The 21,961-nt window shown below is 32.9% G+C and overlaps 1 protein-coding gene across 9 annotated transcripts in view; it reads right to left on the bottom strand.

The window, feature by feature from the left end:
• The window catches only part of LRRC7 (leucine rich repeat containing 7), a 571,671-nt gene that overhangs the window by 96,906 nt on the left and 452,804 nt on the right, over window positions 1–21,961 (bottom strand). For 7 of the 9 annotated variants that reach the window (XR_015254784.1, XM_086717266.1, XM_086717264.1 and 4 more), the window contains 5 exons: window positions 18,336–18,405; window positions 16,273–16,372; window positions 14,228–14,352; window positions 11,961–12,209; window positions 6,850–7,050 (listed from right to left, as the gene is read on the bottom strand). Coding sequence is in view for 8 of the 9 variants with exons in the window: in XM_086717266.1 (XP_086573392.1) it covers window positions 6,850–7,050; window positions 11,961–12,209; window positions 14,228–14,352; window positions 16,273–16,372; window positions 18,336–18,405 (745 nt within the window). In the remaining variant the exon portion in view is untranslated. The remainder of the gene's footprint in view (window positions 1–6,849; window positions 7,051–11,960; window positions 12,210–14,227; window positions 14,353–16,272; window positions 16,373–18,335; window positions 18,406–21,961) is intronic. The other 2 variants (XM_086717263.1, XM_086717265.1) reach the window with 2 other exon arrangements.

The raw sequence follows: 21,961 nt of genomic DNA, 5'->3' as shown, positions 1-21,961 counted from the left end.
GTCAAAGAAAGCATATACTTGAACACAAAAATGTAGTAAGTGAAATGTGTTCTGTCTTACACCTAATTGGTAATAGTCAGAAACTCTTATTATACATTTTATTGCCCGACATAATGACAGGCTCAAGTATTTGGGTATTGCAAAGAAACATCCGTTTCTTTAACTTGAGGCTTAAGTTTTGTTTTGGGGGTTACTTTTAGTTAGGTTTGTAAGAGAATATTTGCCTGTGAAAAACCTGGGTATATCTGATATGTGTTAATTATTTAAAAAAACATTTCTAGTCAAATTCTTTCATTTTCTACAAGTGGGTTTTGAGACTCAGTGAGGTCCATGCTTACAGAGATAATTAGACCAAGATCCAACATAGAGGCAGGATTCTGGGGTTCCAGTCTTATGATCTTCCCTTATATTGTGCTGCCTCCTAGTGTGCTCAGCTGTGAGCACATCTGAGACTTAAAATCCAGCTCCAGAGTTGAAGAGGGATAGGAAAGAGAGTAGGATTGATGGAAATTCTGGAGATGAAGAGGGAAATCTGTGTTCTCATGGATTTTGAAAACTATTTCAAAGGCTTAGCATAAGAAATTCATGATAAAATTTTAAGGTGACAGAATAGAGAGTAAAGCCTTTACACATCTTTGTAGAAATTTATAACTACAGGAGACCCAAGTTTGAGAAATTGTACCATGGAAAGGTATAAAATATGTTAAGTTTTGTCAAAACTATTTCAGTTGCAAGGTGGCATATTTCTATTCTATTCCTGCTTTATCATTTATTAATCGGGCTATCTTGTACAAGTCAGTGTACTTCTGTGTACCTTATTCATTTCACCAGTAAAATGAAGGTAATAGATGAAAGGAATTAATGTTATTTTCTGTCTAGTACTAACACTCTATGAATTTAAATATAACTCATAGTTACATTGAAATAATATTTTGAAACAATATTTTAAAAAGGAAATATTCTTATGACACCTGATAGAGAACTACAGGAATTTTGTTTTAGTCAATAAAACAGCCCAAAAGTTGTACAAACATAGAAATGTAAATAAAATTAAGGGTTTCATTACTTTTTTCCCTTATGCCTTACACATTTAGTATGCAAGTTATATTGCATGTATAGGTCAAATTTTCAAATTTGTGTCCTAATTTTGTGGCTGGAGCTTGGCATGGTGGCTATGATGTGACTCACTGCTTAAGAATTTCTATTTTGAATCAAAAAGAGCCATAGTGATTAGGGAGTATGGTAGTAGCTAATCATGAACTGCTTCCTTTCTCCAGAGTTCTGTGAGACCCTCCACGTAGGAGGACTAACACTGAAGCAAGAACAATGGATTTGCACTGATCCAGTTAGACTCAATTATCTTTATGAACAAAATGATAATAGTGATGATGATGATGATGATGAAGATGATGATGCCATCAGTTATGGAGAATCTATTACATAGCTGCTACTGCTACTATGCTAAACACTTCATCTGTACTATTAATTATTTAATAGACAACTTTGTTTTTCACTGTTATTTATTATTTTGAGTTATTTATTATCATCATCTTTGTTTTGCAGTTAAGAAGATGAAAGCTTAGAGAGGTAAAGTCATAATTCCAAGTCACAATTTCAGTGAATGGTAGAGCCAAGATTTGAACTTGGATCTGTCTTACTGGAAGGTCTTCTCTGTAATATTATGTATTGTGTACCCAGAGAAAAGCTCACCTACCAAATGGACTTCACAGAAAAGACAAGTTAACTGTCCAACAAAGGAAATTAAGCATCAACTTTGTCTCTATCAATTCTTTTATAAAGAGGCTGGAGGAATCAGGTTCATGTTGGAAAAGTGGGTGAAGCTTTTGGGACTACTATGGTGAAGACAGTGGAGGCTATTGGTAGGGAATCAAATATAATGAAGGTCCTATTTTAAGCACATTGAGCCATACTTGCTTCTGAGGAGACAGAAGAGGGAGAGAAAGAAAAGGTAGAATCTCTTTTTTCTTTAACTCCATTGATCTTGTGCCATTCAAACTAAATCTCCACTGCTATGGCTGTAGTGAAAGGGAGCTGACGACAGAAGTGAGAGGTGGGGAAAAGCTTGTGTCTGAGCTTTCAAGAGTCCAGGCCTAGTATTAATAAAAGCATTTAAGGACATTTTCAATGGTAATTGACTACTTATTACCAGGAGAAAGATGTGTTTTCTCTATATAAAGAAATTAGGTGGAGTCTCCTAACAAAGGAAAAAGTCCAAAACCTTTCTGAACATGGTGGACATGGTGAACAGGTATCCAGTGAGAAGTTTTCTGTAATGCAAGATAGTGGCCCGCAAAATGATTAAAGGGGGTTGGGCAGGATTAGCACATGATTCTCTTGTGGAAGGGAAGGGAATTATCACTTGTTGTAACTTTCCTCTGTGCCAAGAACTGTGCTTGCAGTTGTATAAAAGTATTTGTTTTTGTCTGATTTCATCTCCACAAAAACTAAGCATTATTGGTATCTGTATTTCTAAGATAAAGAAAGCAAAGCTTAGGAAGTTTTCAATGACTTGTCAAGGTCACAAAATTGGTAACAAGGTAGATTCAAGATTTGAATTAATGTCTCCTGGACTTGAAAGCACTTCTCCTTGTTCCTAAACTGTGCTCCAAGGTACCTGTGATGCTGTTGTTAATTCACAGTGTTACATGGGTTGTTTTAAATATTTGGGGGAAACAAAGCAATACTTGGCATCAGTCAGATATTGTGTGAACTGGTGGCTCTCAGTGTCAACATTAGATTGCACTTTCCTTTGATGACAGTCTTTGTGAAGCTGGCTTTTTGGTGGTTCTATGATTAAAAATCAAGTGTCATCCAAAAATCAATATGAAACAGAATTGTAGTGAATGATGTGATTCCAAGGTTTGAGAAGATAAGTGGTGTCCCACAGGTACACACATTTCATCAAGTACTTTTGTTATTTAAGCATGAAATAAAACTATTATCTCCCCTTTTAGTGTATGTGTATTATTTTTCAAATGGCCACTAGGCAGGGCATAAATATTTAATAAATTGTTCAGAATTAACTGCTTAATAAATGGAACTGTTAGGTACTTCTTTTGGACTATGGTCCTTGTAACAAAATTACTAAGATACTAATGGCATTTGTATGCCAAGGGTTTTGGAACCCCCAGATTTTACTTATTTTACATCATAGCTTTATTTACCATACTGTTCTTCTTTCCTTCCCTGATTTTCTCACTCTCCCAATATTTCATCATGATAATTTGCCTTTACTCATAATATTATATTAGTGTATTAATATAGCAAATTGTTATTGTTAAAATACATGTTATTCAACACATAGGTGAAAAATATAAATAGTTGTTGCAGTCAATACTTAATTCATTATGAATGTGACAAAAACCCAAGAGAAATTGTTCTTGCCCTCAATTAACTTCTATTGGATGTAGAGACACACATGTTATCAGATAAGAGTCATTCATATACTCAACAGGTAGTTACTGTGCCCAATTCTGTACTAGGCATTGTGCTAGACCCCAGAAAGGCAATGGAGACAAGACATACCTGACCTCGCGAAACTCACAGCCTGTAGTTAATAAACAAAATAATTAGAAATATTTTTATTATATGTAACACAAATAAACAGGATAATGTGATAGAGAAAATCAGAGGTTCTACTGATCATGGTGATCAGGGAAAGCCTTCCTGTTGAGGTAATCTTTAAACTGAAGGTTGGAAAAATATGGAAGTGTTAGCTATATAATTGGACCTGGGTGCTAAAGACTGAATGTTTGTGTCCCCTCAAAATTCATAAGTTGAAACCTATATGATGATATTTGGAGGTGGGATCTTTGGGAGGTGATTAGGTCATGAGGGTAGAACCCTCATGAATGAAATTAGTGCCACTATTAAAGAGACCCCACAAAGCTCCCTATCTCCTTCTACCTTGTGAGGATATAGAGAGAAGATGGCCATCTATCAACCAGAAAGTAAGCCCTTACTAGACACTGAATCTCTTCGTGCCTTAATCTTGGACTTCTTAGCCTCCTGAACTGTGATAAATAATTTTTTTTTTTAATAGCCATGCAGTCTATGGTATTATGTTATAGCAGCCTGAATGGATGAAGACACTGGTAAAAAGCGAATGTAAACTTCATAAAAGGAATTTGGAAGTAGAAGAGAACCTTCATACCTCTCCATCCTCCTTGTTCATATGACTCTCCCGGCTGTATTCTCTGTCTAGCATAACATATATTAAAAGTCTTGGTATAGGTTTGGCAAACAAAGTGATCAATAAATGTTGATTTATTTCCTTATTCTTTTTTCTCTGCTGAATTTGTAATCTGTTTACCTTGTTTTTTCTTACTGTTTTCTGCTTCTGGTTCTGCCTACCTCTATTCTTTTTTTCCTTCATTTTCCATATTTAACCACATGGATAAATGCGTCATGCAGTTAGTGATATTCTCTTCCACATTCTTGAGAATATGAACTAAATAATGACTCAAAATATCAAATAAGTGCAAAACATACAAGAAAATATTATACACTTAATATAATATACATTGATCAGCTAGACACTCGGTTGTCTGTATTAATTATATCTGAACGTTGAAAATATGGAGCATGGCCCCTTAATCTGGGTGAGTAATTTGATAAAGAATTGGCTTCTCTTTGCTCTAGGATGGCTAAAAGTTGGGTAGAGAAGATCTAGAATTTAAATTTTAGAAAAAGTATTGCACTTACCAGTGAGAATTCTATTCAACATAAAGGGCCAGGAGAACTTAAGAAACTTAAGAAAACTTAAGAAAGGTGGGGTGAATCACTGAAATTATAAAGACTAAGACTGAGCTTCAATTAAATAGGCAATAAGAAGCCACTGTAGTGTTTTTAAGCAGAGAAAGTTAAATTTGTTTTTAAAAGATCATTAACAGAGTAATGAGGGGGCTGAGGACAATGTAAGTCAGGAAGTTGACAGGTTTTATAGAAATGCAGGACAGAGTTGAGGGCCTGAAGAGGTCAAGGAGATACACTTAGATGAAAATGTATAAGCTTAGGTGATTGTTTGGAAGGGGCAGTGAATGCAGAGAAAGAAGGAATAAGAAATCAGGATATCTCCCAAATTTCTACCTTGAGTGGACTAGTAAAATAATGGTACAAGCTGAGATCAAGATCGGGCATATAAGAGCAGAAGCAAAACTGGGGAAGAAACATCCGATTTAATTTTGGATTTTTCATTTGAAGTGTTTATGGGATAATTTTAAGATTTATTTTCTCTACTAGGGTTATTATTAAATTCATGACCAAAGCCATCTTTTCCTTGCTTCACCTATCCCAACCCTGAATTAAGAAATTTTAGAATCTTCTTATTTTGTAGTAAAATTACTCAGTTTATGGGTTATCATGACCTCACAGTTATTTGGATGTTAAACTGTGACTACATGAGATTTAAATACAAAGTGTCTCCAGTGTGTACCTGCTAAACATTGGCTTTCTTCCTTTTTATATTATTGAAATATCTTAGAGATAAAAGCCTGTTATCAGACAATATCAGACAATAATACTGATTTTATAAGTAAATGGAAAAAAAACCCAAAATGAGTACTTAAATTTTCCTCCCTAGATATCCAGCTATATTCTTCTCTTCTGGGGTAGGCTGGTACCTCCACTGGCAGATGTTCACACCATGCTTATTCTTGCTCAAGCTTTTTCCTTTGTCTGGAATGACTTCCTTTCTTTCCACTTTAGATGAATCACCCAAATATCAATATACGGTTCAACTTTAAACTGTTTCACATAACTTTTTAATTGATTGGCCGTGATTGCATCTCTCTCCAATTTCTTAAAGTATTATATTTGCCATCACTCAACAAATCATGTGACTGTATTTTATATGATATGCTCTCTAATCACCTTCTCTGTGGTAATTTTACCTAGATAGGCTCTAAATTATTTGAGGACTATGTGCACATTTTATATTTCTTTTCTCTCTCTCACAGTGTTTAGCACAGTGCTAAATATACAGTTGGTGTTTTATCAATGCAACAAATTGATGCTGTGAAATGCAGATTTGTAAAAGAGTTTCATGAATCTAGATTTTTGAGAAGTGCGTATAGTAACTTCTAGATGTACTCATACCAGTTATGTTCCTAATGAAGATAAAAAAGGTGATAACCAAATTGGCTGAAGAGTTGATGAGATAGTACAGAGGTGGCATAAATGTAGTTGAATTCTTTTCAGACCACACAAATTGATAAGGATGAATATCTAGTTTATTCTAAAATATAGGAATTAAGCTTCACATGACTAGATCCAGAAAAGCTAAATTTCAAAGTTATCTCCTGTTTTTCATTTATAGTAGTGTTTCCTATAATGGTTTTAACCCAAACCCTAAAACAAACAAACAAAAAATTGGCTCTAAATCTGATCCAGAATTTTACTGAGATATGCAGAGTACAAAAACAAAACAAAACAAAACAAAACAAAAAACCCCCACAAAACACACACAAAAAAACCCAACTTCATTTAGTCTTTTCTAATGACTCATACAATAAAAGTTTGGATAGCCAAAACAGTACCATGAAAATGGTATAATGCACTTACTGGCCAGACCTCGCTAGGTGAGCAAGTATTCCTTCTGTGTGTATTGGAACTTTTGGAGTCGTATTATAATTTTAGGCCATGAGGGTGTCATTTACCTGTAATTCAGTAAATGCAACTCTCATAGTTTGAAAAAGTAGAGAAACTCATTTATATCTTAGGGAAAAAAAATGCACTTATCAGAGATCTAATCAGTTTAAAAAAAACATAGAATTTAGTAATTCCAAAAAATCCAAACCACACTGGCAATTACCAATAACCTTGAAATACCTCCACTGTAATCTCCTTTGGGGCTACAGGCCACTTGTGTTCATACTTTTCTTTCACAGTTTGCTCCGTGTTAGCAGTTGGGTTTGAATTCTCAACACGCACTCCATGGCTTGGCTTACCCACCAGATTTTGAACAGATTTTACCATATTCTTTAAATCCTCTGGGTAAGGAGTTGGATATCGTTTTAGGTTTATTTCAACCTAGAAGTTTATAAAAAGAAATTTCACATAAAAATACCTTCGGCAAACATGTTCACAAAACTACTCCATTTTATGTGCAGTAGTGAAACCAAATGCAATATAGTGAGTGTTGAGCTGGCTGAGAAACTGTACTGTTGCTGTCAGTGGTGTTCTTTCCATATTCTGCCCTCATGGGGCTTCTTCCCGCCACACCCACCTTCTAGATTAAAAATAATTTGGGGATTATATCCTAGCTTTAGACCTACCCTGAGGATCATTGAAATAGGAGTAGGTCAAACATATAAGTGACTAGCAATCTGAAGATTTTAAGCAAATTACTGTCAGCTGCTTTTATACTTTAGAGGCTGTTCCTTCCCTATCTTAGTTATTTATAAGTAATTATTTTCATGTTAAAAATATCTTTGGAACATTAATATAGATGATAGGAGGAGACCCCAAAAGATTTACAAGTAGAGTTTATCATGTCTTTAAAAAATGGGGAATTGACAGTATCTGCTACCAAATATGCATCAGCTCAATGTTAATTAATTAGCATGTTATATCAAAAGGTAGGGTAGCTAATTCTTGTTAATACCTAAAAAAAAAAAAAATGCTTCAGGGTGGCTTTTATATTTAGTTTTTACCCTAATAAAGTAACATTGTAGGTAATGCCTTAAAATACTTAAAATCTTAAAATACTCCTTTGTAGGTAATGTCTTAAAATAAAAAATTAAAAATTGAGGAGATTTTCTAAGATATTCTATGTAAACACATAAATGTTAGCTTATATTTACCCAGATATCTATTCCCCTTTCTTGAATTCATTTTTGGTGTATCAATCTGCCTTTAGGGAATATATATTAATGCTCATTCTTCACATTTAATTTAGAGGGAGAAAATATGAGACACTTCCTTATGGAATATCCCATTATCAGAGTATTTAAAATATACCTAAATTGGAATAAATCCAATTTATTCATGCCGATTAAAAGGGAGTGGGAAGAAATATAAGGAGCAGATTTATTTGGCCTGGCTTATTCCAGTAGTCACAACTTTTTGCATCTGAGTAGAACCAACTTTACAAAATGGAATGGTTTATGTGATTGTAGTGAGTATGTGTCTGTGGAAAGTGTGTGTGGGGGTAGGTGGGAAGGAACGGAGAAGGGGAAAGCAAAGCTGAAGAAGGAAAGAGTGGGAATGAGAGACGAAAGGAGAAAGTGGGGGGGCACATGCACCCCCACCTGCCCACACCCATGGAATTCATGGGATGTAAGAAACTATGATGGTGGTATAGATCTGAGGATTGTAAATATGAATTCAAACACTTTTGCTCATCTGCAGATTTAGCAAATCCGCCAACTTTGCCATATTCATCTTCCTCGTGGCTCATTTTCCATATCAAATGCTGGGATTGGACTCCACTGGATGATTTCTAACATTTCTTTTGAGACTAAACATACAAAATTATTTTTCGAATACATTTTTGAAAGGCTGATAAAAAACCAGATAATTCTGCTAGTATAAATATTGTTTAAATGTAATTTTGTCTTTTACACTCCCAAACAAATAAGAATGAACTTAATAATATATAGAAATAAAGCTACAAAAATATAACCCAAGGAAAATTTAGACTTCTCGGAAAAAAAGTGTAAGGTGTTAGAATGTAATGTAAATATAGCTCAGGGTACTTAATTTATAATGCATTCTTAAATAAACATAAAGAGAATGATATCCATGCTAGACAAAGTCCATTGGGATGCATGCATTCTTGGATCTGCTGTTTAAGTTGGTATTAGAAATGTTCATCACAAATTAAATCTAAGTTTTAAATGATATTGTTGAACTCATTTAAAAGTACTTGATATCAAAGGGCTAAAAGTCAAAAAACTACATTTAAAAATATAGATTGTAGAGTGGTATGACTATTATGCCAATTAAGAACATCTTTTAATTTTTAATAACCAATGGTATATGAATGAAAAATAATTTTCAGGTAGAGAATTAAAATCCTATGTACCTTAAAAAATTCTCAATGCTAAAATTAAACTCCTAAATTGAATCAAAAGGAAAAAAAAGTGTGAAATGTTCTTCTTTAATTGAATTAGATTCTTCATTGAATAATGCAATCTATTTTTTATAGATGCTATGTCTCATCTGACAAAATTAGATGACTATTTACTAATGGCCATGGTGCCAATATTTTCTGGTTATTTTATAAACAAGTTAATATGATATTTTGGTCACATCACCAGAATATGTTTGGGTACTTTATCTTTGAAAAATATTTAAATTTAGAAACAGAAACAGATTTGTCATGAATTTAATGAAGCTTCAGTTTTAGAGCCTGTCACTTGCACAGCCTCTTTCTAAAGCCTTGTGAGGGGCCCTACTTATGTATTTAAATGGTTATTTTATATCCTTTTCCTTAAAAGAGGCCCCTCTCCAAACTGTGGGGGTTTCAGGTCTCATACAACTTGGATTTGTTTCACCTAGCCAATAAGTTCCTTGTTTCCCACTTGTTGGACCTGGAGTCAGAAGATCTAAATTTAAGCCACAGATTTACCTCAAACAAGCTATCAGCCACTAACCTTTCTGTCCAGTTTCCACTTGTGTAAAATGTGAATGATAATATCTTTGGTGAATATATGACTAAAATGAGATAATACCTGTGACAGTCTTTTGAAAATGTGTAAATTCTATTCAGAGATTAAATACTATCTAAAATCAGATTCTACTTAGGTATTTTTAAAATCTCAATTCTTTTGGCAGTTTAGATTCTACTATATATACTATATACTCATATATGTATATATATACACACACATATGTATATACATATAAATACCATACTACCTGTAACTATCTGGATTTTTTCAGATTGTATGCAGCAGCAACCATTATTTATTCAGTATCTGCCATTTGCCAGGCACATGCAATATGTTTATAAGGATATTTAATTTATTATTATCTATACGATAAATAATACTTATCTATATGATAAATAATACTTATTTTATTATTTATCATATAGATTTAAATATAAATAAACACTGACTAATTATAATTAACAATAATTAAATAATTATAATTAAACATAGTTTAAATTGCATAACTCATTATAGCATCTGTTCCCATTCTACCAAAAGGGAACAGTGTTGGTCCAAAGTCATACAGCTATAGGTAGCAATGCCCAAATTCAAACTCAGGTCTTTGACTCCAAAGCCTATGCTATGGAAGTGTTACTTGGCTCAGAGCTATTGTCTGGTAGAAGTGAAGCACATTATTTGTACAATCTTGTGAAAAAATGGTGTTTGTAAATCTATAATGTAAATTTTACTGAGTTAAATAACAAGATGATTTCAATTTTTAAAAACATAAAGCTAACAATTTTTTATAATTCCTCTTAAAATTTAAATAACGCTGTAATATTTTATAATTGTTATGTTTGTAAGTTCTGTAAAAACATATTTTATATCCTTTTACAGATTGTTTTGCCTTCCTACTTTTCTTTTTTTATGCCTTCCAACTTTTTAACTCATGTGTGCACTGCTTTAGAAATGAATAAACATGCTCATAAACACAATTTTATTAATAGTTCAGTAATGCCCCAATACAAAAGCAGTTTCTTTATATTTCTAAGTATATAGGCTAGAAATATTCCCTTATTCTAATATGGGATGGAAAAACAAATAGGTGGGAAAAATTGTCACTTATGTTCTTACCAAAATGTTGTATATATCACTCACCATAAAGTATTTGTTCATTTTACATATACATCTTATTAAAATGCAAGATTTTGTACTGCAATGTTATTTCACTTTAATTTTAGAAAAATAGCAATGTTTCACAACATTCTGTATATCTCAGATCTAAAACAAGTGCAGTAAATGCAAATAGCAGCTGCAAGATGTTGGAGACTCCCAAAAGTTTAGCAATGGAAGAAAGAATTAACATAAATAGCTAGGCATTTAGAGATGATATCTTGAATTCACAAAGAAAACCGTGGTTTTCTTATGTAATGATTAAATTCTAATTTGGTTTGGCTGTAAATTCCGGTAAGAGAAATAATAGTGAATGCCTTGATTATTGATTGTTAAATATCTTATTCTGGGATTTAATTAGGACATTTTACACAGAAAGGAAACCTATAGCAGTTTCAGTGAGGATTCTCAGCTGGCCTTATATTGTGCATAGAATATAAGACACAGAATAAGAATCTAGTCCATTACATGTGGATGGTAAAGCTTACCAAAAATGTAGTGTTCTTTCACATCCCATTAAGACATTTTTTTAAATGAAACTTTTAAACACCCAACCCACTGAGATAAGGAAGCCCTATTTGCCACAACTCCTAAACCAATCTTCTCTTACAGGAATTCTCATCATCTGTGCCTTCAAATTAGAGGGAAATCGATACTTTTCAACAAATGTCCATCTTTGTACTCAAAGTCCACTCTCAGCAAATCCCAATTCAAATCTCATGCTGTTTTATGAATCAATTTTTAGTTATTTAATCTCCCTCAGAATTGACATTATACAAAAATGCATGTATGTATGGGGACAATTTAGATGTTATCAACAGTGTCATCAACATTCTGCCCGACTATTGGTATTCCCACACTTTAAATTAAAGAAAAAAATATTTAAAAATGAAAACATAAATGAAAATGAAGCACCCAACTAAAAAATCATGCCATATATCCCACCATTAGGTACCTCATTATTAATGTTCCCTCCCCTGACTTGGTTCTCTCCACCCCATTGCCAATGTCAATGAACAAAACTTAAATTGGGATCGAACACTGGCAACTGGATGGTTTCTATAGGATCAACATTCCTTACCCCAAATCATGCAGAACATACCCCATAAACCACTGTTCCAAGGTTGCCTCTACATGGGGGGTTCTCCTACCCCAAACACCTAGGCCTACCTGTCTGCCACTTAGAGAGGGAAGAGTGGTGGATTGTGCTGCAACTGGCAATGGAGTACACATGCTCCTTTCCTGCTGGAGGCCACTTATACAACCCCATGCCAGCTGTGGGTCATTCTGGGGGACGGGCATATCTTGGATCTGCTGATCACACCTGGCCCATGGTGTGCAGCAATCGCCAGACAGTCTGGCAGGTTGGAGAGTAATCCCACGCTGGCCCCTTTCCCAGGGGGCTTGGCAAGAGTGATCCTGTGGGAGAAGGAATCTCCATTTTCTGGGAGAAAGAGGAGCACTGTAGCAATACTTTCACTTTATCATTTTTCTACTCTTGATTTTTTTTTCACTCTGGGTAATGCATTTAAAACAACCACAGAAAATTAGTTCAAACTCTCTAACAAAATGGTACCAATATCAAATGAAGCTAAAGGGTCACCACTTCTTCACACAATGCACCAGTTATACTACACTGTACACTCTATAAGTAGGGCATTATACTCTAGTCCATTTGGAAGTTTATGGCATAGGTCAGTGGTTCCTTTTTAGATTTTATGTAAATGAAAGGTAAAATGGTGCTAAATTTAATGTATATGTAATGAACCAAAAACGTGTGATTAATTTACTATAAGATTTCCATACATTCCATTCATCATACTTCCATGATGATTTATTTAGAAGTTTGTTTGTGTTCTAATTTGCCCAATAGCCAATGGCATTGGAAATGTTCAAATTAGTCAAAACCAAGTGTTTGAGATTTTTGAAACACATATTGTTTCGCCAAAATATAGATAAATCAAACATAAATAAGTATAAAGAAAATGCAATCTAAAGTATAATGAGCCTACTCTGATTATAAACAAACCTGATCACATAACACACAAACAGGGCTTCTAAATAACGGTTTCCATTTACCATATTTTATGTTTTCATTGACACATATACCAGAGTATATTAAATGTACTATTTTCTTGTTGGATCCTTTGAATATGGATTTTTAGGAATAAGTATGTAGTTTTTGACATTCAGTGAAGAAAAAGAATGAATCAGAGGTCCAGTATAGAATGCATCATCCATTGGTTCTATATTTAACGTACGAAATCTTAAAAGAAGAACTGAGATGTTGTAAGGGTCTTTGTTTACTTTTAGTTTGGCATTGTTTTTTCCAGGAATTCACAAGTTAAAAAAATGTTTCTTTGGTTATTAGATAGCATTAACCAAGCATCCAGAAACATTTTTTTTCAAAGCCAAATCTTTAATAAAGCTATCATTTTGATTTGGGAGTCCGTTTTGGGTTCTCCACAATGATGTAGAGGTAGGCCTTGTCAATTACCTTACTGTCTAAATCTAGTAAGGTTCCAGAGTGTGTTGGTTTAAGAAAGAAGTTTAGAAAATGTGGGAATGAGGGGAAAGAAAAGAACACATTACACAATCTATATCTATTAACAGGATGCACATAACAATTACTTAGGCAATTAGTCACTCAGAGTGAGAGCTGTTAGTATCCATGATGGAAAAAGTACACAAATAATACTATAAAAAATTAGTGAGAGATTCAAGATGTTGCCATGATGTTAATATGAAGATCTGATGTTGAGAAGAACTATATCACTTCTGATATCTTCAAGCTTAAATACTTAAAAATATAGATTGTAAAATTTCACCTTGTTACTTGACTTAAATTAGTTCCAATGAAGAATTTTAAAAATATATGTTTGAGGTGAAAAACTGAATATCCCCTGGTATTCTTGCCTCCTTTAAAACTTGTTTTCATATTTAAGAAAACTCAGAAAATTTTCTCAGATACCCCAGGGACATTGAATCTTTCAGAGATTTTAATGCCAATGTAATATATTAATCTGTTGGTTTTTCCTTAAATGTGTACTTGGGTCTCATATGGCCTGCCTGATGCTTTGCTTGGCGATTAAAAGAAAACCATTTCAGTGTTTCAAAAATATAATAAGATGCTTAGGTAAAGTCTATCAGCCAGATTTGTTTGTTTGTTTTGGCTTTCTCTCACCTTGAATCTCTTTCATGTCGTTACTCTGTAAGATGGGTATTAAATTTGCTCAGAGACATTAGTCTCATTCTGAAGCACACCAATGCTTCTCAAATTACCATCCTGCTATAATGAAAGGTACCACCAGAACACTTGAAGATATATCTGACCTTCAAGCAGAGGTCACTCAATTTTTCCCTAAGTCTATTGTATTAATAACAATGGACAAACAAAGATAATGAGAAGAAAGAAGAAACAAAATTAAAAGTTTCACCTTAACTTTCCCAGCATTTTCGTCATCTTCCTTTTTTTCTTCAAATTCAAAGGCAACAGTCATGCGTTGTTGTCTCTGCTCTTCCCACAGTGTTGGGTTAAAGCTGTCACTGTCTGACTGGAAATCTACAGTTAGATTCCAAAGTATTATTGCTTTTTTTTACATGAAGTGTTATTAATAGAGCTTAGTACACTATGCAAAAAAATGGCAATAGGTACTATAAACAAGTACAAAATCAAAAAAAAAAAAAAAGGAAAAATAAAGAGAAAGAAAGAAAGAAATAAAGAAGAAAGGAAAGAAAAAGAGAGGAAAGTTCCTTTGATATTTGTTACATGGTCTTTTACATCTTAATTCAAATTCAGCTTTCCTAAGTACATATTAGTTACATATTGGGATTGGGAAGTTTTCTAGTGCAGAGAATGGGCTCTCCAAATACTATTACTAATGATAATACAAGAGAGCTGGGCTATACATTTTAAAATATTAATTTTTAAATCTTCACACCAGCACACTATGGGTAGTACTAATATATCCTCAATTTGTTAATGAGAAAACTATAGTTTTCTCTGGGCCAGTGCAGGATTCTATTCCATGTCTGTGTGATTACACAGCCCATACCCATATTTGTAGCCACTAAACTCTATCAGGATTTTATAAAAGGTACTACATAACATTGGTTTTTCAGTAAAGTGTGTAAGATTGAAAGCTTTATTTATTTATTTATTTTTGCTGTGTGTATGTGGTTGGGAGGAAATGGAGGGGAGCTTGTTTTTAGGGTTATGAACATATGGAAATTCAGTCTTTAACATTACAGTCTCAACTAGTCTATATATATCCCCAATTAATAAGGAAAATAAGTGGCTTATAAGTATTTAATTTATATCAAAATATGGACTAATAGTAATATCTTCCTTGCCAACATTAATTGTGAAGATCACATGAAAATGCAGTACAAGTACTTCGTTCAGGCTAAATTCTTTCCCAAAGGACAACACTTATCATATATGTACTTGTTTGTTGCAAGGGATTCTGAAAATTCATTAATTATACTTCTGCCTGAAGAGCCAAAAGGTGACTTGCTTAAAGTTCAAAAAATTTTTCTATTACCAGCTCTTCTTTCCTCAAAAGAGAGCAAAACAAAACAAAACCTGGCTAATTCCTTTACATCACACTTTGCCTAACTAGATCTACCTCAGTCCCTACAATAAATTAGGGATTCAATCTGTGCAACCATATCTCAGAAATGACCAGCAAATCTGAGATTCTTTTCACTTTTCCTTTTATTTTTTAAATCAAATATTTTGATAATCTAGGGACTAATATGAAAATATAAGTAAAGTTTAGGTTTAGGTTTTTCAACACGTGTATCTATCATAGCTACTGACATCATTTAGAGAAACTCAACTTGAAAGAGAAAGAATGGTCATTATTTTCAAGTTATCTCTTTATGGTCGACCCTTAACATGAAATAATTTGGGGCCTGGGATCACCAGACTAAATGTTTAAATTGTGTTCATGAAATTAGTGAACACAGGAAATAAAACAGTTCACTGAACCTTCCTTAAGATTTGACCCTTCTTAGCTCATTTCAGTGAGCTGGGTACTACATTTAGTTAACTAGTCCTATGTCTTAGAATCCACCAAGAGAAGTTGCTCCCAAAAATCAACACTTTCATATAAGATATGAAGAGGGAGAGTTACATTTTTGGGATCTTATTTAAAATAGTATAGTGTACATTGATTTTGTAACCTGCAACTTTACTGAATTCATTTATCAGTTCTCCCAGTTTTTTGGTGGAGTCTTTCAGGTTTTCTATATGGAGTATCATGTCATCGGCAAATAGTGAAGGTTTTACTTCTTCCTTGCTGATTGTGGAAGATAAGATTCATGTTTAGGGTTAACCCTTGGATGACTTATATGTGTCATCTAATTATTTTCATAGCCTTGCCCATGTGTCAGTATTCCTGGCCAGATATCAGAATAAAATTATTCCCTTTTATCCATAATTATATAAGTATAGGAGAAATTTTTACTGATAATTTACCTTCATCACCACGAGGTTGCTGGGGAAACATGTAGTTAGTCAATACTCTTTGCTTTGTTTCTGGATGGGCTTCAGTTTGTAAAGGGATAAGGGCTTTTGACTAGACGCAAAGAACATACAAAATAGATTAATAAGATAGTGAATATGAAGAATATTACTTTTATATAAGACATGGTCAATAGTTTGGCCTCACTGAGCTGAATGAACAATTAAAAGAAAGGCAAGGAAAAAAGTAATCAAATAATTAAGGATTACATGAAAGACTATTGCTGAGGAATATTCTTAAATTCTAAGGTCTTCATACTGAGAGTTTCTTTTTCTGTAGGATACTTTTTTACAAAACCTATCATCTTCACTGAGCAATGTCAGTTTTAGTCTTAAAGAGACCAAGATGTATTAAATTATTCAACTAAGTAAGCTTTTGGTGTGGTTCTATATGCTCATTCATTTTCACAAACTGCTGCCCTAAAAAGACAAATGGGATTTGCTATCAAATCCATGCTACTGCAAGATCATCTATGAATTTAATTAGGTTAAAACAGAAGCATGCTTTGAAAGATATTTTTGTAACCAAAGACAGAGTCCACATAAAAATAAGCAACTATTCTTGTTGTACCTGATGTATCAGTATATTTCTTGTGGATGGTAATATTTAATTCTTTATTATTAATTTGATTTTACAAATACAATTTCTGAAGGGTATTGTAGAACTCTGATATTAAATTATATATACATGTGTGTGTGTATATATATATATATATATATATATATATATACACCTTATTGGAAATGATGATATCTAATGTTTAAAAAATCCACTAATTTCATGACATTTATTAATAGGAGTGAAACACAAAGTGGATTTGGCATATCAACTTGTCTCATGCAACTGAGTCAGAAACACATTAAATCACTGTTATAAATAAAAGTTAAATGATGCAGTCATTGTTCAGTTCAGTCTCCCACAAGAATAATAAATCATGATATTAGCAGATATTTTTTCACAATGAAAGACTGTAGAATAGATTGTTCCATTAGCATAACTCACATTGAATCCAGAAATTATTTATTTATAATGATATATTAATGCCTTGAAAAATCTATAGTTCATTGATAAGATTTGGATTTGAATCTAATTTCTCTACTCAGCAGATGGAAGCAAGTACTATAATGACTGTAGGGACACAAACATTATTCTTACACTTACATTTTATGTTTTGTAGAGATTTAATTTTTTCACAGAAGTAGCCCAATACTTAGAAATCTGGTCAATTCATTTACCTGTAATGCTGCGTTTATGCTCAGGAGATAATGATAACAAACTAAATTCAAGATGATTTGTTTTCATTTGGCTATTCATATTTGCAAAAAGGTGTTTCAAAATTTTGGGATTATGAGAAAAAAGTAAAGATTAATAAGCCATGTCAAAATTGTCCACCACCATTTTTTTTTTCTGGTGGCAAATCAGATGTCTTCAACTATTTCTTGTTATTTTCCAGTTATTAAAGTTATTCATTAACACTCAATTACTGATTTGAATATAATCTATTTTTGTGATTATAAAAAATAATATCAAACCAATTTCACAGAAAATACTGATAATAGTCACAAAATATATCTGAAAATTCCTTGTATAAAATTTTAGAATTAAGTTGATTATAATGAAAGTATTTTAAAAAGGAATACATTGGATAATAATTCCCTCTGTGATTTCTTATTCTTTACCTTCAGAGATATAATTAAAGAACATCCCCTAAGGACACAGAGGTACCTTTTAGAAGTACAAAGCTATAAAAATGATCGTTTTGTGTGTTTGATACATGAGAATGAAGTCGATGCTAAATCAAAGTATTTAAAGAGGGTGGAGATTATAGTACTGTATTATCTGTAGCAATGAAATACACACTTGAACTGCTATCTTTACAAAAATCTTTCAGAAGATAAAGGGATCTATATTTTGTAGTATATGCCGAAGGTAGCTACTGGGAATAAGTTAGTAATTCAAAGCTTAAATTATAGTTCATCTTAATAAACAAAAAAAATCAGGTAATAACGGTTTTTACCTGATTGTCAGAAAGCCACAAAGCTGCAAGTTCTTTAAGTTTGGTAAATGAGAATGGTAAATTCTTCAACCTGCGAAAACAAGAAAATTCTAATAGCGTGGGTGAAGATGGATATAGTTCATTTTTATGAAGAATTATTTAAAATACTGTAACTTATTGATTTCGTTCTTTTCTCTAATTCTTTCCCTTCAGTAGTCTGAGCAATCTTTAAAAAGTGAAAATCCCCATTTGCAATCCTCCAAATGCTTTCTATCACATCTAGAAAAAAATCCAAAATTGTTACCATGTCTTGTCAGATCTTACAAGATCTGGCCCTCCAAGCCCCTCCAGAAACTTCTGCTACTCTTTTCCCGGCTTAGTCCCACCAGCGCCACTTACTGGCCTTTTATCAGCCCACTACAAGGAGTAGCCAAACTCTTATCTGTCTGGAATATTCTTTCTCCACAACTTCACTTAACTAATTCCCATATGTCTTTTAGCTCTTAAATGCCATTTTCTCAAAGAGGCTTTTCCTGCCTCCTTATTTAAATAACTTTCCCCAGTGTAGTCTCTAAGTACCTTATACTTTCTTTGATGGAACACATCATAGTTTGTAATTATATATTTATTTTTGTGATTACAGCTTTGCTGGCTGAACTCCCCACAGAACTGTAGGCTCCATGATGGGAAGGGGTCATGTCTGTCATACTATTAAAGGAACCTACAGCTCCTATAGGTGAGTCCCGAGAGCATGTCCTTTTGTTCTGTCACCTTTTTGTATTCCAAGAGGGAATTTTTAAAAATGCATTTTGAGGTATGTGAGGTTTGGCATCAGCTATGATATTCAATTGAAATGATCTATTTAGTATTGGCTTTAGCCTTTGGAGGACCAAATTGCCAAATGCCTACTTCAGCGTACTATCTGATATCCCTGAAATTGTGTATGATGCATAAATTGTGATTGCATAGGCATATATGTGATTGCCATCATAGTCACTCAGCAAAGTGGTAATATAAACAAAGCCTGCCACTGGATTCATTGTTAATTTCTGCATATTCACTTTTGAATAGAGGTACACATTTTAGATAGAACTTGGAATGAAAATTTCCTTAAGTCTTTAATATGTTGGAATTATTTCAGCCAATCCGTGAATACATATATTTTGACAATGGAAATGGAAAACATTACAATAATTAATAAGGATTGTGGAAATGGTTTATATTATATGCAAAAGGAGTGACCACTTCAAATGATTTAGTAAATTTGAAAAGATATTGATAGCCAATACAAATAGCAACAGTGTGCATTAGCCAGATAACTTTAGGAAGAATATAATAACCTCTCTGAGCTCATAAATATTTATAAAACATAAATAAGCATATAAAGAGTAATGGAGACTGATTTATATCATAGTTCTCTTTTTATGAAATTATTTGCTATACTAGTATTTATAACATGAAACTAAAATTACGTAAAAACTGTTTGTAGTTTTTGGTTATTTAATTTCATTGAAGCCAGGAATTATGAAGTAAGGTGTTATGGGAAGAATTTTTCCACATCATATGGAGATGAATTGAAAGTAGAATATCAATTCTGCCACATCGAAATTATGTGAGAGGGAAACTCTCCTATATCATACAACAAAATGCATGACAAATCATCATCAATCCAGTCATAAATGTGGAGTGTAAGGAAAAGAGACTGTTAGAGGAGGACAAGTTACACTCAATTCTCCTTAGTCCCCCAGTAACGTATGTTAAAAGTGAGCTTCTATTTAGTATCACAAATGTGCAATAAATTGACCATAGGAACAATCTTGCAGTTGACAGTGCATGGGAATAATTTTTCCTAAACTATAATACCAAAATTTTTAAAATTCATTCTATTATAAATGTGAAATGGTGATAGTCATGACATTTGGATGACATTTCATATTTAATCTTTTATCCAAGCATTTCATATTTAATCTTTTATCCAGTTCTTTCTCTGATAGTAATGTTAAATTTGGCCTCAGATTTGATTAATATTGATTTTAATTGCAAGTTAAGTCATTGATTAATTCATTAACTAAGAAATATTAGTTGGCTCTATACTATGTTCTAGTCGCTGTAGTAGGAGAAAAATTAAGCTTATATAACTGACCTGACGAAATAAGTTCCTGGATATTGTGAGATTCTCAATGACTTATTCATATCTTTTGCCCTACCATCTAGCAATATGTCTGTCCCATTGTGGTTACTGAATTATCCTCTATTTGTTGAATAAATAACTTCATTAGCAGCCTTTCTACTTTCTTACACCATACACAAAAATAAACTCAAAATTGATCAATGACTTAAATGTGAGGCCTAAAACCATAAAACTCCTAGAAGAAAGCAGGCAGTAATTTCCTTGACATAGGCCATAGAAATATTTTTCTAAATATGTCTCCTCAGGCAAGGGAAACAAAAGCAAAATTAAACTATTGGGACTATACAAAAAAAAAAAACCAAACAAACAAACAAACAACTTCTGCACAGTGAAGGAAACCAGTAACAAAACCAAAAAGCAATCTACTGAATGGGAGAAGATATTTACAAATGATATATCTGATAAGGGGCTAATATCCAAAATATATAAAAAAAAAAAACGTATACAACTCAACACCAAACAAAAAATAAGCCAATTTAAAAATGGGCAGAGGACCTGAATAGTCATTTTTTTTTTTCCAGAGAAGACATACAAATGGTCAACAGACACATGAAAAGGTGCTCAACATCATTAATCATCAGGGAAACGCAAATCAAAACCACAATGAGATATTACCTTATACCTGTCAGAATAGCTAGAATCAAAAAGACAAGAAATAACAAGTGTTGGTGAGGATGTGGAGAAAAAGGAACCTTGCTGCACTGTTGGTGGTACTGTAAATTGGTGCAGCCACTATGGAAAACAGTATGGAGGTTCCTTAAAAAATTAAAAATGGAAATATTGTATTATCAAGTAACTACTACTGGGTATCTACCTAAGGTAAAGAAAATCAAAACTGTAATTCAAAATGATATATGCACCCCTACACTTATTGTAGCATTATTTACAATATCCAAGGTATGGAAACAACCCAAGTGTCCATCCATAAATTGATGGATTAAATGTGATATATAGATATTTATGTCTCTATCTATAAATATATATTACTCAGCCACAAAAAAGAATGAGATCTTGCTATTTTCCAGGTCAAACAAGGATGGACCTAGAGGGTATACTGTTAAGTGAAGTCAAGTTAGACAAAGACAAATACCATATGATCTCACTCATGTGGAATTTAAGAAACAAAACAAGACAGGAAACAAACAAAAAAAAAGACATTTAAATACAGAGAAGAAACTTGTGGTTGCAAGAGGGGAAGTGGGTGAGGGGATGGCTGAAAGCGATAAAGGAGATTAAGAGTACACTTATAGTGATGAGCATTGAGTAATGTTTGGAATTATTGAATCATTACATTGTATATCTGACATTAATGTAATACTATATGTTAATTATGCCTCAATAAAAATAGTCAAAAAACAACTTTATTAGTATTACTTCTAATTATGGGTCATTTTAAATATTTGATAAGCATATTTTCTATATCATCATGCAGATTATTACTGAATAAAAGTTGAGC

The sequence above is a fragment of the Puma concolor genome, chromosome C1, assembly GCF_028749965.1.
Source record: "Puma concolor isolate L17-30 chromosome C1, mPumCon1.1.hap2, whole genome shotgun sequence".
Classification (NCBI taxonomy): Eukaryota; Metazoa; Chordata; class Mammalia; order Carnivora; family Felidae; genus Puma; species Puma concolor.
Note: the sequence above shows the minus strand (reverse complement) of the source record. Positions and strands in the feature narration are given on the sequence as shown.